The 15,864-nt window shown below is 44.2% G+C and overlaps 1 protein-coding gene across 1 annotated transcript in view; it reads right to left on the minus strand.

The window, feature by feature from the left end:
• Positions 1-15,864, minus strand: part of SFMBT2 (Scm like with four mbt domains 2) — a 108,219-nt gene that overhangs the window by 31,880 nt on the left and 60,475 nt on the right. The window contains exons 8-10 of the mRNA XM_008926888.4: positions 8,402-8,503; positions 7,634-7,781; positions 1,610-1,692 (exon numbers count right to left, since the gene is read on the minus strand). Coding sequence (XP_008925136.1) covers positions 1,610-1,692; positions 7,634-7,781; positions 8,402-8,503 — 333 coding nt within the window. The remainder of the gene's footprint in view (positions 1-1,609; positions 1,693-7,633; positions 7,782-8,401; positions 8,504-15,864) is intronic.

The raw sequence follows: 15,864 nt of genomic DNA on the forward strand, positions 1-15,864 counted from the left end.
GGAAAACAGTTACAGCACATCCACTGCCAGCACCACGTCTGGCTGCACGAGGTGGAAGATGTGCTTGCATAAAGCTTCTATCAAAGAGCCCCTCAGAGCCTCAATCAAGTGGACAAACCTGCCAGGGAGGTTGAACAAATGACAACAGAGAGATTGCATCTCTCTGCAAAGAACTGTGTTATCAAGAGTGAAAGAATAACAGACACATGTTCATTTGGTGAATATTTCCTTAGGAGAAAAAAAAAAAGGACAAAAAAGTGCTCAGACCTGATTTAATCTTGGAGGATATTATACAGAGACTGTTCTCAAGGCTGCCAGTGCTAAGAGAACAGATCTGTTACTTGGCAAAAGGAAAAGAGATACAAGGAAAAGGGAGGGGTGACTGCAGAAGAGAAGAAACACAACAATTTTCCCTCTCTATTGGTGTGAAGCAGCACTGTCCAGCTTCCCTCACCACTTTCAGTAATCTTCACTTAAAGTCCCTTTAGGTAAAGGGTTCTGCATAGGGGGTATAAATGGGGTAGAGAAATCCTTACTCTAATTTGATTCTCAAGTCAGGGTCTGTTGAGGTACAGGTCTTCTGAATTCATCAACAGAAAATTCATCAGTTCACTATCAAAGCTTCCAAGACAAGCTGCCCTTGGGCCACCACACATGACCAAGGCCATGCAAAACCTGTGCCTGGTGAGACTGTCTCCATTCTGCTTTCCATAAACACCTCGTCCCCCAGTCCTGTGACTTCTGAGTAGAGTGAAAATGTAATTCCTAGAGGAACCTGCTTGTCCGTCATCCACTACACCAGTTTATTTCACAAACCCTTCTGTGTTCATTTTAGTTGCACCAGTAACATTTAGGTACCATCATCAGTAACATTTTCGGTTATTGATGGGATCTCAACTTCAATCAGTTGATGGGCACATGAAGAAGAGCCTCAAGTTACTGGAAGAGGCAGAAAGCTGGATCTGCCTTTCTCCAAGTGATGAATACCTGTCAGATCAAGTCACACAGGATTGTCATCGCCATAAAACATCCTGTAAAACATTTTTTCCAAAGCTCTGAATCTTATGGACTCCAGCATAATGATGGGCTGGTCACTCTCGCATCACTCCTGTTGCATCAAGGAAGCACACGAACTGTCCCAAACCCCATCCATGAGGGTTAATCACTCCTCTCATACTATGAACTCAATATTTTCAACCTTAGCTTTGAAAGACATGTGGTTTGGTTACATGTATCCCCCTGGGAACCAGAGAAAACATCCAAAATGTGAAAAGGGACAGATGAAACCATGCAACTTCTTTACCTAGTTGTTTTTTTTTTTAATAGGACTTGAATTACTTTTTATGGTCAGTTGACATCCTTCTTGTGCTAAGTGCTGTACAGAAGCAGAGAGGAGATGAAGAGCAGAAAACTAATCAGATAAAGACAAGAGGAAAAGTTTCTTCTCTTTTAGGGATGGAGACCTGGGACACTTCTCCAGTTCCCTTCCTAACGCCGATTCATGGTGGTCTGGGGAACCACCCAAAGCCTTGCTGCAGCTTTTATGTGCAAGCTGTTTTGTTTCCCATGGACAGACAGGAGCAATGCCAAGGCCAAAGGAAGAACTTACATTTCTAAAGCACAGGTGAGGCGCTGCCTCCGCTCCACACTGCTTCTGGTAGTCTGCCCAGTCAAAGTCCTGGCCAGAGTAACCTGCAGGAGGACAAAACAGAAAGTGCCATCAGCCACCACTTCACACCGGAGAGAGAGAGCACAAAATGGTCCCCAAGCAGATGAACATCTGTGTTTCAGCATCCCATCCCACCTCAGTGAACTGTGCAGCATCTCCAGGCAATTTCTCTGGATGCCCCTTTATACTCCATGAGAGCCAATGTCAACACTTCTCCAGCCCTCACTCACACACCTTCTGCGTTTCACTTTGAAAACTCAAACTCTTCATTAAGAAGTAATAAAACATAAATATTTTCCTTATTTTCCCTTTTCTGTTAGCATCTTCCAACTTTTAATAAACCCATAACTACTGAAAGTGCTGCTGTCCCCAATTTCCAGGTGGGGCTGCTCGTGGACTTCTTTCTTCTTCCTTTAGCTATCTAAAAGATGGGGTTGTGGAGCTGGACATGGGTTATGAGCTGGTCCCTCAGCAGTGGACAGTGAGAGGATCAGCACAATCAGAAGCTGATTCATCCTCTCTTTCAAAGCATGAGATAAGCCCCCTCTTCACTGACATGGATGTACCCTCCATGACTGACTTCCCAGCTGAATCCCATCACAGTAAGAATGTTAGAGAAACCTGGAGCAGAGCTGGAAAATGACCACAAAATTCCCAATCTCAGCAACTACATGATCCCTTCAGCCTCTGCTTCTAGGTAAAAGTGAGCATCTCTCAAAGAGTCCCATCACAGAAAAACAAATCAGGCCTCTGTTCATCCACTATTCTTACTTGGCTATTTAGGCAATAAACTCTTGGGACAGAAAGGGGTTTTTTTAATTTGCTTTTTGGGGCTTTTTTTGCCTGCCTCTTAATCTGTATTTTTACAGTGCTTGAAACCAGTGAGTGCTAATCCTGTCCAGGGCCCTGTGGATACTCTAATAACATTATGGCAGAACTACTCTCACTGGAAAGTTTCAGGAGTCACCCAAAGGCCAAGTTCTCCCCTCAATCTCCCTTCCTGGCATCTAGCCTGGCCTCATTTCATAGAACATCCCTAAATGCCTTTTGCATTGATAGTCAAAAAGGGACACTCAAGATTCGATGTGAATTAATCACTTATAACAATAAAAACTGGGACATTTTTTATGGGTAAGGATTGGAATACTGAGTGTAATCCCTTATCAGTCAGCCAGATCCCAAAAATGAGGGTAAAAATTTTGAAAGTGAAGTCCCAAGCATCCTGCTAAGATGCAAAGTATCTGGGATAAGATGAACTTCTAATCCTAATGATTGCATACATGACAAATTATGAAGATAAAGCCTAAGATGCCTGTCTCTGTGGGGCATGAAAGTGCATAATAATTAGAAAACTAGAAATAAATATGCACAGGGAAGAAAAAAAAGGGCAATTACTTATAAAGAATGTTCATGTTTCATATAAAAAATACCCCTGCACTGTTTTTTTTAGCAAACAACTTCTGCAATAGTATTTTCTTCCCTCTTCTTCTCCATCTCCTTTTTTCTCTCCAGTTATTTGTTTGCCAGAGACTTTTCAGCTTCGTAAAACGAAATGGAAAACAAGAGATGTGCACATCAATTGATGTCAGAGGGGTATCTGTCTGATCACGTACAGATGTTTGCAGTGGGGACATCTACAGCTGTGCCAGTCACCCTGGGTTCCCCAAGGAGTCAACAAGAGAAACAGGCAGATCTAGAGGTGGTCTGGTTGTTCTCCTGCAGACAGAGTAGAACTGCCCTGTGAAAGTCCCTCTCACTCTCCATCAACGCCAGAAGTTGGGGATGGGCTCATGTGGGGACAGGCACGACACAGTTGTACAAATGACATCACCTGGGGTTCACTTCAGCTGCCAGAGAATCAAAAACCTGACCATACCCTGCACTTCTCATCTCTGATTTAAACCCCTCATGGACAGGTTTTGCATCTCATTTGCAAGCTACGCAAAACCTTGTCAGAGTGGATGGAAAAGGCACATTAAAGAGGTTTCAGTGAGGTGTAAAAACTTGACTGTGAGGTGTAAAAACTTGACTGTGCTGTCACTGCACAACCACTGCTTGGCTTAGCCCTGCGCCACTGAAATCACTGGAAGATCTTTCGCTTTTAGACTTCAGAAGGAATGAAAAAAGGGAGGGCTGTTAGAGAGTTTGCTGTAATTCACTTCAGCAGCAGAATGAGGATGATTCCAAGAGGAGCACACGCAGGAACTGGCTTCAAACAAGCCCTGACCTGTACATGGCCTTTTTATGGAACATCACAGTGACGCTGTACCTCAATCACTGTGTCCAGTTCTGGGCCTCTCACTTCAAGAAAGACATTTTCATGCTGGATTGTACCCAAAAAAGAGCAACTGAGCTGGGAAAGGGTCTCGCAAGTAAGTCATATGAGGAGCAGCTGAGGGAGCTGGGGTTATTTAGCCCAGAGAAAAAGAGGCTCAGGGGGACATTATCACTCTACAACTGCCTGAAAGGAGGTTGTAGCCAGGTGGGGACTGGGCTCTTCTCCCAGGCAACAAGCAATAGGACAAGAGGAAATGGCCTCAAACTGTGATAGGGGAAGTTCAGGTTGGACATTAGGAAGAATTTCTTCACTGAAGGAGTTGTCAGGCATTGGAATGGACGGCCCAGGGAAGTGGTGGAGTCACCATCCCTGAAAGTGTTCAAGAAACAAACGGACGTGGCACTTGGTGCTGTGGTCTGGCTCACCAAGTGGTGATCAGTCAAAGACTGGACTCCATGATCCTGGAGGCCTTTTCCAACCTTAGTGATTCTGTGGTTCTATGATCATGCCACAAGCTGCCTCCCTTAGTACATGGGGAGGCACCACATACCCAGTACCTCCACTGGTACATGGCATTCACACACTGTTATCCTGGAAGGCTCAGCCCAAGTAACAACACTGAAAGCTGTGTTTGCACGATTCATCTGCTGCTCCTACAAACATTTAAAACCTCGCTGTGTTTGCTATCTCAGCTCTCACCATGGAAGAGCCCAGCAGTCTAACAAGAAGCAAATATAACAATACAAATGTACTGGAGGCTTCGGAAGTGGCATTTCCTTAGTAAGGCTTACAACTAGGAGCACTATCAAAATGTTTTCCCCCCCTCTAAACAGCTCATAAAACAATGGTTGTTACTCTAAAGGGAAGTGGTCTATAAATCCAGCTCTAATAAATATAAACAGTGCTTGTTCAATGTTTATACAGCAGCAGTAAATGGGTATTCATTTTTGGCACTGTACAGGAAAATACTGCTCTCTATTTGTAGTAGCAAATGTTTGCACCTCCTGTTCATGACTCATTTACTTTATGTTTGGCTTCAATAAACCCCTGATAGGCAAAAAGGCATAAGAATGGTTATCAGATAAATAAAGGACTCTGAACTCAAATACCCCAACATGGTACATTGTTCTGATGAAATTAATTCAGTTAATTTTAAGAACAGAAAACCCCCTCGTCAATCATAAATTAAGAAAAAAAAAACAAGCCCAGAATACAGCAAAGAAATTCTTTTCACACAAAGAAAAAGGTACTTCTTCCATTGCCATCTTTTGCTTCATGGGAACTTCTTGCCTTTCAACAGGGAGAGCCGTTTGGGCAACACTCAACAGAACCACAGATTTATAAAGGTTGGAAAAGACCTCTCAGATCGAGTCCAACCTTTGATCCGTCACCACCTTCTCAACTAGACCACATCAAGTCATTTCTTGATTTCACCAGGGATGGTGATTCCACCACTGCCCTGGACAGCCTGTTTCAGTGCTTGAGCACCTTTCTGGTGAAGTAATATTGTCAACCTATTCTCTGTTAGGGGTGATGCTGGTTGGGAACGTGTGAGCACTGGGGTAGCAGGAGGCTGGTCCAATCTGGTGCAAGATGGGGCAATTCTGGACACTCCAGGGCAGGCAGAGCTGTGATTTAGGTGGAAATGGTGGAATTTCCTCCTAGTACAGACCAGCTCATTAGCAGCCAGCTCACACCAGAGCCTTCCCCACTTTGCAGCATTGCAGCCCCCTCATGTCAGTCCTGGCCATTTTTTTCACCCAAAGCTGGTATTATTCTGCTCAGAGAAGTCTGGCACCCTCAGTAAAGGTCTGGATGCTTTTCACTTGCCCTCTGCTTGCTTTTTTTGTGTGGTTTGTGGGGTTTTGCTGTGTTTAGTTTGGGAGTTTTTATTCTTAAATGAATCATTCTAGTATCTGATTACATTTCAGCAACTCAGAGAGCCTGTCTACCAACCAAAAAGGTTTTTGATACCAAAGGTGCTAAAATGCAGTTTGGGCATGCAGCCCTCATACACAGTGTAAAAAATACAGCAACATCTAGAATGCATCTATCTGCCACTGGCTTTATGCCTTTTAACTAGCTTTCCTTCAGGATTTCTGATCTCACAGAAGAAAGTAAATTTTATTTTCATCAGAGGAATAAGGGGAGACTTGCTACATTTTCTCAGGCATCCAGGCAGACTCCAATCACCAGGCATCACACTGGATGACAGAATCACAGAATGGTTTGAGCTGGAAGAGGCCTTGAAGATCACCTAATTCCAATCCCTGCCAAGGGCAGGAACACCTTCCACTAGACCAGGTTGCTGGTCTGATGCATCAGTCCAGGTAAAAACTTTCCCCTTGGACTTTACTGGCTAAGTTGAAAAAATATTCATAAAACGGATGCTTCAGACACATCTAAAAATGTTGGCATCCAAAAAAGCGTTTGCACATACTTGACCCATAAAACACCATCTCAGACAGGCTTTGTACCAGCACAGATTGGAAATTATTAGGCCACGACCCTGTAAAGAGAAATGTCTGGCCCATGGTCTGCTTCAGTTAATTATCCAGCCTGGGGGAAGCTGCATGTGAATTTGGGCGGAAAAAGCTGAAAATACTTCATCTGCTTTCATTTTTAGCAACTTTTCTGGCCAGTATCAGTGAGCATTTACACAGGTATTATCATTTCACCTGGATTTAAGCAGGAGGGAGTTAAAGCCCCAGACAGCACATTTACTGAATACGTTTATTTCAGTATAAGCAGCAGAGTAATAACGGATGCACCGTATGCAGCTGCACGCACAGGGCTCCAGGACTTTGGTGGGAATTTCAAATTGCATCTGCTGAAAAAGCAGAGGACTCTCAATCCAGTACAAAATAACCCTTCACTTCCCTGGGTTTGGCAGCACCACACTTTTTCCAAAACTAAGACAAATCTTCGTACACAAAACTCAGTGGGATTATTTTTTTTTTTTTTGAGGCGTTTCTTTTTCTCCCGAGCAACGCCAGTTTTTGGCAATGGACCAACGAGCCAGCCAGTTTCAAAAATCTAAAATTCCAGAGAACCAGCAGGTTTTTCAAGCAAAGAAATATTGCTGGGACACCGCAGGGGGTTGTCTGAAACGGAGAGTAATTAACTGCACCACTAGAAAGTTGGGGAATAGCACCGTTGGAGGCTGCTTCTCCTGGCTCTGACCTGAACACTGCTCACAATGAGCCCTCGCCTGGGATTTTCTGAGACAGCCAAGGAAATGCCTACACACTCCTGGGCAGGCAGCTGTTGAGTTCAGTCTGGACATTCAGATTTAGGAGCTTTGTTTGGCCTCAGTGTTGTATCCAGGTGGATGCTACAGGGAGATGCCTGGTTTGCCCGCTGTATGATGGGACTTTTAACGCTCCTTTTGTTCTCTACATACACAAAGAATTGCTAGGATTCACTTAAGAGGAATTCACAAGGATAAATTCAGCCTGATTCAGACTTCAGAGCATACGGGCATTAATCCACCATCAAGACACATTTGCTAAGAAGTTCATGGGCTGGTGTGAGCCAGAACAGCCCCAGTCACTCCAGAGAGCTACTCTGGCTTGAGATACTTCAGGTGATGCTCTGCAGCAACCACCACTACAGTTTTAAAGTCAATAATAACATGCAAATTTGCTTCAGAGGAAACCTGAAAATCAGCGAGAAGGAATACGAACCCTTGGGAGGTGTGAGATTGACTCCGTTTTTAAGGCACCACTGTATTGGCAAGATCCCTAAGGAATCTGCATGGCAAAGCATTGAGATTTTGCTGGGTTCAGGTCTTAAGTCATCAATGGTCACTTGTAAATAATGATTGTTAAAAACCTAAGGGATGAAAAAGAAGAGAACAAAGTCAGAACATTAGGTAATGTGGAAAGCTGTGGGATCAAACTACTGAAAATAACCTGCTCTCACCTAACTCTTTCCATCAAAGTATTTCCACCAAAGACATCAAAGCCTGAGTTTTAGAGATGGGTAAACTGAGAAAAGGGAAAACACTGGGGTTCAGGGTCACTCAGTGGGCTCACAGTTGAGCAGGGACTGAAGGTGATCCTGGAGACTTCAATGCCCTCCTCCCTCCTGCCTTTGACAGTGTGGATTAAACTTCCAGCTACTGCCTCCATTCAGCTGTTTTATTTCCAAAGGTTTGCCAGATGGGCAGGGAAAATACATATGGATGTAGGGGAGATGGAGACAAAAGAGTTTTGCATGGAAGTGGTGGATGAACTTGCTCATCCCCATTGGTTCTAAGTGCATAGAGTCAGCTGGGATGCTTGTGGGAAAGACTCAATTCATTAATTACAAACATCCATGGATTTTAAAAATATTTTTTCATGTGTTCTCCAGCCAATTAAGTACCACTCTCAAATTTTATTAAATGTGGTGGAAATCAGTAAGAGGTTCCTCACCAGGCTGTTTTCATCCCTACCTTTCCGAGCGCTCACCTTGGTCACTGACGCAGGACAGATATGAAAGGGCTCCCTCAAATTCACTGCCTCCAGCTTCATCCCCACAGTGAAGAAGTGGTTTCTCAAATCAGCATGGTCCTGCGGGAAGACATGGGAAGAGGAACACATGGTGACATCCAACAAGGAGCCAATACATTTGAAAATCTATTTGAAAGGTGTCCACGTGGATTTTGTCACTTAGCTGAGTGCTTCTGATCCTATGTTCTTTTCGTGCCAACCCAACCACAGAAAGAGAGGGGACAACTTCACTCCTAGAGGACACATCTACAGGACCAAGCTCATCATATCTAAAGTACAGTGTATGTCCACCTCATCAGTAGCATCTAAGCAGAACTCAGTCAACAAGGAGATTGTGCTCACCAAAATGAGGACCTGCCTGAAAATGGCTGCTTGAAAATCATCCCCTGGCAGAGCCTCTTCACCTCTGACCAGAGAGCAATTAGGGGTCCAAGAGCATCAGGTCTCATCCTGACATTTCTCAGGATAATGCACAACATGGATAGAAACAGCTCAGGATGGCCCTGATTTGCCCTGATGGATGTCCAGCACCTGCAGGGTACCAAAATAAGCACCTGCACTAGTTTCCAAGATGGTAAGTTGGAAAGGTATTTTTTCCAGCCAGGAGACTGAAGGTGGACTAAGGCCTGGACACTGAATTCAGATCCAAAATGTGGGTAACAAGGGAACATGTTGATGGGAAAACAGGTAGCTGTGCTCAAGTACATGCCCAACAAAACACTTTCACCTGGGATCAAACCCCAGAGGGTTCCCTAAAGCAGCCTTGGGGATGGCAGCAGGATCCTGAAACTCATAAGCAACCCAGATTCAACTTCCCAACTTGCCACCAGTTTAGTGTTTAACATCTAATTACTCCATCCCTTGTGACCCCTATCTAATAGTCATACAAGCTGGCATCCTAATTCCAGAGCAATGATTGCATTTTGTGTTCATTCAATAAAAATGTCCTACAGTAGTTCCAAACCATCAGTGCATTAGCCAATACAAGCATAAAAAGAGATGATGTTATATTTAACACACATTCACAGGCTGCTCCAAAATACATGCAGAAAGCTTGCTATCTAATAAGTGGTTAGCAATGACAAACCCATCTACATTCACTGCTACATGCTGTATTCTTGTTCTAAAATGATTTTCTATTGATCCAAAGTTGTATGTCATCGTGCTTTCTTTTCCCAAGAACTGTCTCCGCTTGTTAGACTTAACAACTTCTATTTTGGGATCTTACATTCCCGGTGCTGCCAGAGATAAGGATTTTTACAAGCTCCAACCATGGCTAAGTGAATTGTTGTTTTCATCTTACAACCCTGCAATGTTACGGAGCCTTTTCTGAGAGAAACAAAAAGCAGTTTAAAAAATAAAAAATCGTAACGGGTTTAGTCTCAGAGCAGAAGTATACAATGATGGGGAAACTGAGGAAGATTTAACAATATTGTCCTGGGGCTCAAGGAACTAATGGCTGAGGAAGGAGCAGACATCCAGGAGTCTGAGAGCCCTCCAGTATAGCAGGCACTCTTTACAGGGGCATGCAGTGATAGAACAAGAGGGAATGGCTTTAAGTTGAAGGAAGGCAGATTTAGATTAGATATTAGGAAGAAATCTTCTCCCTGAGGCTGGTGAGGCACTGGAACGAGTTGTCAAGAGAAGTTGTGGATGCCCCGTCCCTGGAAGTGTTCAAGGATAGGCTGGATGGGGCTCTGGGCAACCTGGTCTAGTGGAAGGTGTCCCTGCCCATGACTCAGGGTTTGAACTGGATGATCTTTAAGGTCCCTTCCAACCCAAACCATTCTGTGATTCTATGATTCTATAACCATCAGTGATACTTGCATTTGCTGGTCACCATTTCCATATCACTAGGGCATCAGAAAGACAGGACACCCATTTCTAGCAGCTTTGCACAGATAATGTTTCGCTGAATTAAAGTCTAAAGCAGGGAAGAGAATGTGGCTCCATGTACACGGAGGTTTCACAGTACCAGGGACAGAAACATTATCAAAAACTGCCAACATTAATACTGAAAAGGTTTCAGCAGGAGAAGACGGTGGCTGCAAAAATCCAACCTCGCCAGCACTGAACTTCAAATCCCTAAAGGCAAAAAGCATCTGGACTGGAGGGCTGCCTCCTCCTGCACTAGGATCCACACCCAGCGTCTCTTAGTTGACAGGGTGAGGTTACAAAGAAAAGGCAACTTTGCAAAACATGCATCTGGAAACAAGCTTACACTGCAGCATCTTCCCATCAAACCTTCCATGATTCAATTCACGCTCAGATCCAGCTCGATACATAATAAGCCAAGATCCACCAAAGTACTTAATCATGTTTAGCTTTAAACATGCAAGTAGTTTCATCAACTTTTAAAGTGATTTGTTGATTGAGACCAAAATACATCGACACCGAATCACACTGCTTCTCATTTTTATCTGAATCATTTTCTTTGGTCTCTTTCCTTCTATTTGCTTTGGCTTTTTTCAAAGGGGAAAAATAACCAGATAGGAATGAAAAAAAAAGCTAATAATATTTAAAGCTATTTTACTTCAAAAGCACATCCCCTTTTCTCCATGTGCTATGTACCTTGGGATCAAATCCTCCTTCTCATTCAGCACAGCAAGTAAATATTTTCCCCATTAAATTAGCAGCAAGAGTGAACTCACAAGAGAAGTTCACAGGATCTCCAGTACATCTCCCTTGTGAGGGTCAAAATCCTCTTTGAAGCAGGAGCATGCATTTATTTGGAGAAATGCTGTGGAAGTAAAAAGCCTGTCTGCGTTAAATGTCATTTTTGAGATGGAAAAGCTTTCGTGGAGAAAAAGCCTTTGTACTGTACCTCTCTGGAAAATGGTCAGGGTCTGGATATTTGATCTGTCTTGTATATTTGCTAAAGAGAAGCATCAAAATTTACCGAAGCAGCTTTAGATTTTTGCAGCCACAAAAGAAAAAAAAAAAGATCCTGATGCCATTCTCTAGTTCCAGCGCTGGAGCTGCCTCAGCCAGCAGGGAATTACTTAGGATTTGGCATATGCTCCTCTTCAAAACTCCAATTAATTTACATAATTTCTAAGAATAGGTTCCACAGAAGTGATGGCAAAGCTTTTAATTAGTATTAGACTCAAAGTGATACACTGGATAATGAACTGCTCTCTCTTCCCTTTATTCACTTTGACAGGAATGACGCCTGTTTAATAAAAGCAGCTACAAGAAGAGGACTGGAGGGGTGAGACTTTCCCCTGGTCCCTGCCAGGCTCTGCAGCTGAACAAAAGAAATGCCTGAAATGATTGTGGGCGGCAGAATTCGACCCTTTGCTGCCATTTCATGGCATCCAATGCCACCAACGAGGATGTCACCAGCCACGATTTTCTAGCAACTTCTCCAAGTGAGCTTCAATTTTCTTTGAAATGGAGATGAATAGGAATAATACTTTGGACCAGTTAGAGCATTTTATAGCCTTGTGGATGGTGAATCTTTACTCCTATTGGAAGTCAGCGTTTCAACGCAGGAGCAGCCTCACTGACCACACAGAAGTTTAGGCTGGATATAAGGAAAAATTTCTTCACTGAATGGGATGTCAAGTGTTGGAACAGGCTGCCCAGAGAAGTGGTAGAGTCACCATCACTGGAGGAATTTAAAAAACATGCAGATATGGCATGTGGGGACATGATTTAGTGCTGGGGCTTGGCAGTGCTGGGTTACTGGTTGGACTCAATGATCTTAAGAGGTGTTTTCCAACCTAAATGATTCAATGATTCTGTGACTCTGCAACCAGCAGATTGCCTGTCCTGGGGTTCACAAGCCCTGAGCAGGTGATGGAAAAACCCTCTGAACTGCTGGAGAGCAGCCAAGTAAACTGGATCAACAATCAACAAGGATACAGGGGAGTTCCTTACAGCAAAGACAAAAATCATGCCACAAAAAGTACAACAAATCAACGTGGTGCAGGTTTCAGAAATGTCAGGTGAATTGGGAGCCTAAAGGTCATTCTGAAAGAGATCCACAGATTTAGAACAGCATTCCAGCTCTTAAGGATGCAGATAAGCTTTAGGGAAGTACCTGTGTGGGTGACATGCTGAAGTCCTAATAATAAGCATTGGCTTTAGGTCTTGAACTCAAAAAGTGGTATTTCAAAATTATCATAGTCATTTGTCTGTCCTGATACTTAAGTATCTTGCTAGATGTGGCTTCTGAGTATTTCTGCTCAACAAAGGTAATTTAAGTGTAAATAAACTCAATTTTGTCCATGTCACGAGAGTGGAACATAGATAATTTTACAATGCACTGGGTAGAGCTGATAGAGCAGGGGGGCCTGGCTAAGCTGCTTTTGTCTGTGACACTCAGGGAAGCTGCACTGTGAGCTTGCTGCTCGAGCTGTGTCCCCAAATACAAGGAAGGGCATCAACTTCAGATTGTGAAATCCTCATTTTTAACCCATTCTGCTCAAGATCACTGGAATCATCTCATTTTAAACCCAGCAGCTTATACAGTGCATAGATAAGAGCAAAAGGCTCTCCTCTCAAATTTTGAAATTTGAGGCTGATTTTCAAATGCTCTAAAAGTCAGGGCTCTTTTGGTCCAGGACAGTCAGATCCACACAAATTATAAAAGTACAACTTCATGCAAAACTCAGAACTAAGTCTGAATGCTGAAAAGTTGCAAGGTTGAGAGGCTGATTAGAAACACTGAGCCTTTAATAAATTATTGACCTGAGCCTCCTTTAATCCCCACCAACTCTAAGAGTGTGAAATGCTCTTGCCTTCAGCCCCATCTCTCCTGTTTTGCCCTGTTAAAAGACACAGAAAAGCAGGGCCCATCTGATATGACTGGGAACATATTAGTTGATTCAGTTTTTGTTTTCAAAGAAATCGCTTCCGCTCAGTGTTTTCTCTAATTCTCCAAGAAACTGGCTGTTTCTAATAGCCTAATTTTAATCACAAAGCTCATGTGTGGTAACCAGTCACAAACACAATAATAGCAGTGGTTAAACTGCCTCTACAGGAATCTGGCATTTGTTTTTTAATTGAGAAAAAAAAAAAAGAAAAAAATAAAGAAACCCTACCAAATGCAATCCTTCACATTATTTGCAGATGAATCAGTCTCGTTTGAGATTCATCAACTTCCTTGGCTAAACAAGGAGCAATTTGCCCTGAAGGTACAATCTCTGCAGGGAGACAGAAATGCCCTGGTACGACACAACCCGCTCAAACTGTCCCTTGTTTTGATAAGAGCCATCAGAGGGAGACCAAAGTGTAGAGATGTGGGGTGGGATGAAGGGAAAAGGGTGGTGGGAGGGAGGCTTCAAAGACACCGTGACCCTGAAGTAATGAGAGCCAGCTACAAACTGCACCTACTGAAGAGCCCCTCAAAAACTGCAGATGCTTCTGCCGAGGATCGAATTCAGCCCTACGGATTTTAAGCTCCGCTTGTTGAATAAAAAATAGTTACCATAGAAACAGCAACATTGCAGAGTAGCCAGCTGAAATCCAAATACACCTTCTCCGTATGGCTCGGCCCGATGCAGATGGCATTAGGGCAAAGATCCCCTCCCACGCAGCGCCTGCTCCGCTTCAGCACGGGCAGCAGAGGTAAGAGAGACAGATATGCATCCACTCGGGGGTTTTTTGGTGTGTTTGGTTTGGGGTTTAAGACATCCACAAGCATTTGCCATCGAAACCTGGCTGTGTCACACGCACAGGTCCCATTTCACAGGTGGGAAAGTCAAACCGAAAGGGAAACACAGGTGGGGAAACACCTCTTTGAGTGCTCAAAGTGAAACCAGCAGTGTCTCTTCTCACACACATCAAGGCATCACCTCGACTGTGAAGAGGGACTGAGTCTGCCCTCAGTAACATCATGGCAGGAATCATTAAGAAATCAATAGGAATTTGTTAGAGAAGGATCAGGAACCAATTCAATGCACACTGTGGGCTGCAACCACTCTGAAAAATGGCTACGGAGCAAAGCTGGCTTTTGCTTTCTTTGAGGAAATTCATTCACCTGTAAATCATAGAATAAGACACCCATAGAATGGTTTGAGTTGGAAGGGTCCTTAGGACCATCTCATTCCAACTCTCCTGCCATGGGCAGGTACATCCCCCACTGGACCAGGCTGCTCAAAGCCCCATCCAAGCTGGCCTTGAACACATCCAAGGAAGGGGAATCTACAGCTTCTCTGGGCAACCTGTTCCAGTGCCTCACCACCCTCACAGTAAAGAATTTCTTCCTGACATCTAAACACACCCGCTTTCAGTCTTAAGCTGCTACCCCTTGTCCTATCACTACATGCCCTTGAAAAATGCCCTAAATGGATGACTTTTAGCTATCATCCACCCCCTAAATGGGAGCAGATGCTGGTTGTAGGTGTGCATTAACCCTTCTCATGGGAAACACTGCCCAAGGACACGGAAGTTAAGAACTTGTCATGCACAAATTCCCCACACAGAGCCTGGGTGCAGTAAGTAAACTAAACTAGGCTCTTTTGTTGACCTCTCTCCCATCCAGAGAGACCCCAGCGTGTAATGGAGAAAGAAAACCCCACATGCCAGAGGGATGAGGAGGGCTGAGGGACCTGTTCCTCACTCAGCCCATCTGCTTGGCTTGAACTGTGTCTGGCAGTTCTCTTCCAAGCCTGACTTTCATATGGTGCTGCCAAACAGACCCTAGGGGCATCTCAGGCAGGGCTTGGCTTTGCTCACCTCCTTGGATTGCTCTCCCCATCCGCATCCTTGCAAAGCCCATGGTCAGGAGGGAGCTGCTCAGAGGTAAAAACTGTTCCCTGGCCCACAGAGGTACCACCAGACTAATTCTCTCATCCTTGGTACCACAGACATCCTTAATCCAAGAGCTGTGAAGGTAGCTATGTTTGTAAGGACCTCTGTGGTATTCTCCCAATGATGGTGATTGGGTCTTACAAAGAGAAACAGCTTTAAGGAGCTGAGACAGGAGTGGGTCAAAAGGCAGCGGAACAACAGAGGGATTGGGACACCACGCACGTCTCCCAGCCCGGCGAATCGCAGCCATGGAAAAGGGCTGGCAAATCCACGGATGGGGAAGAACAGATGGAGTATAAATAATCTGGCAGCCTGCAAACAACATGGCGACTCGCAGGCTATTAAAGCACAGCGTGTGGAGCGAGGGCCAGCCAAGCCACCGGTGCATGAAGGAGCCCGGGATTGCTTATGTTGGGATTTGGCTTCCAAGCGAAACCAAAAGCACGTTCGTTTTAAGCTGCTGCATCGGCACGTGCCTGTCTATTAGGGGGCGGATGGAGGCAGAAAAAACCCTCTTGGACTTCAAAAGCCCGTTCATACAGCCAGGTCAGGATTTGTCTCTGAGCAGAAAGTATCCCTTGGGTTTCTCTAACTTAGGTTCGAACTCTTCCAGAATGACAAGTACTGGAAGAAAAAGCCCTAAAACACGCAAAATGTTTATT

Source organism: Manacus vitellinus, unplaced genomic scaffold (genome assembly GCF_001715985.3).
Source record: "Manacus vitellinus isolate BGI_N305 unplaced genomic scaffold, ASM171598v3 scaffold_65_pilon, whole genome shotgun sequence".
Taxonomy (NCBI): domain Eukaryota; kingdom Metazoa; phylum Chordata; class Aves; order Passeriformes; family Pipridae; genus Manacus; species Manacus vitellinus.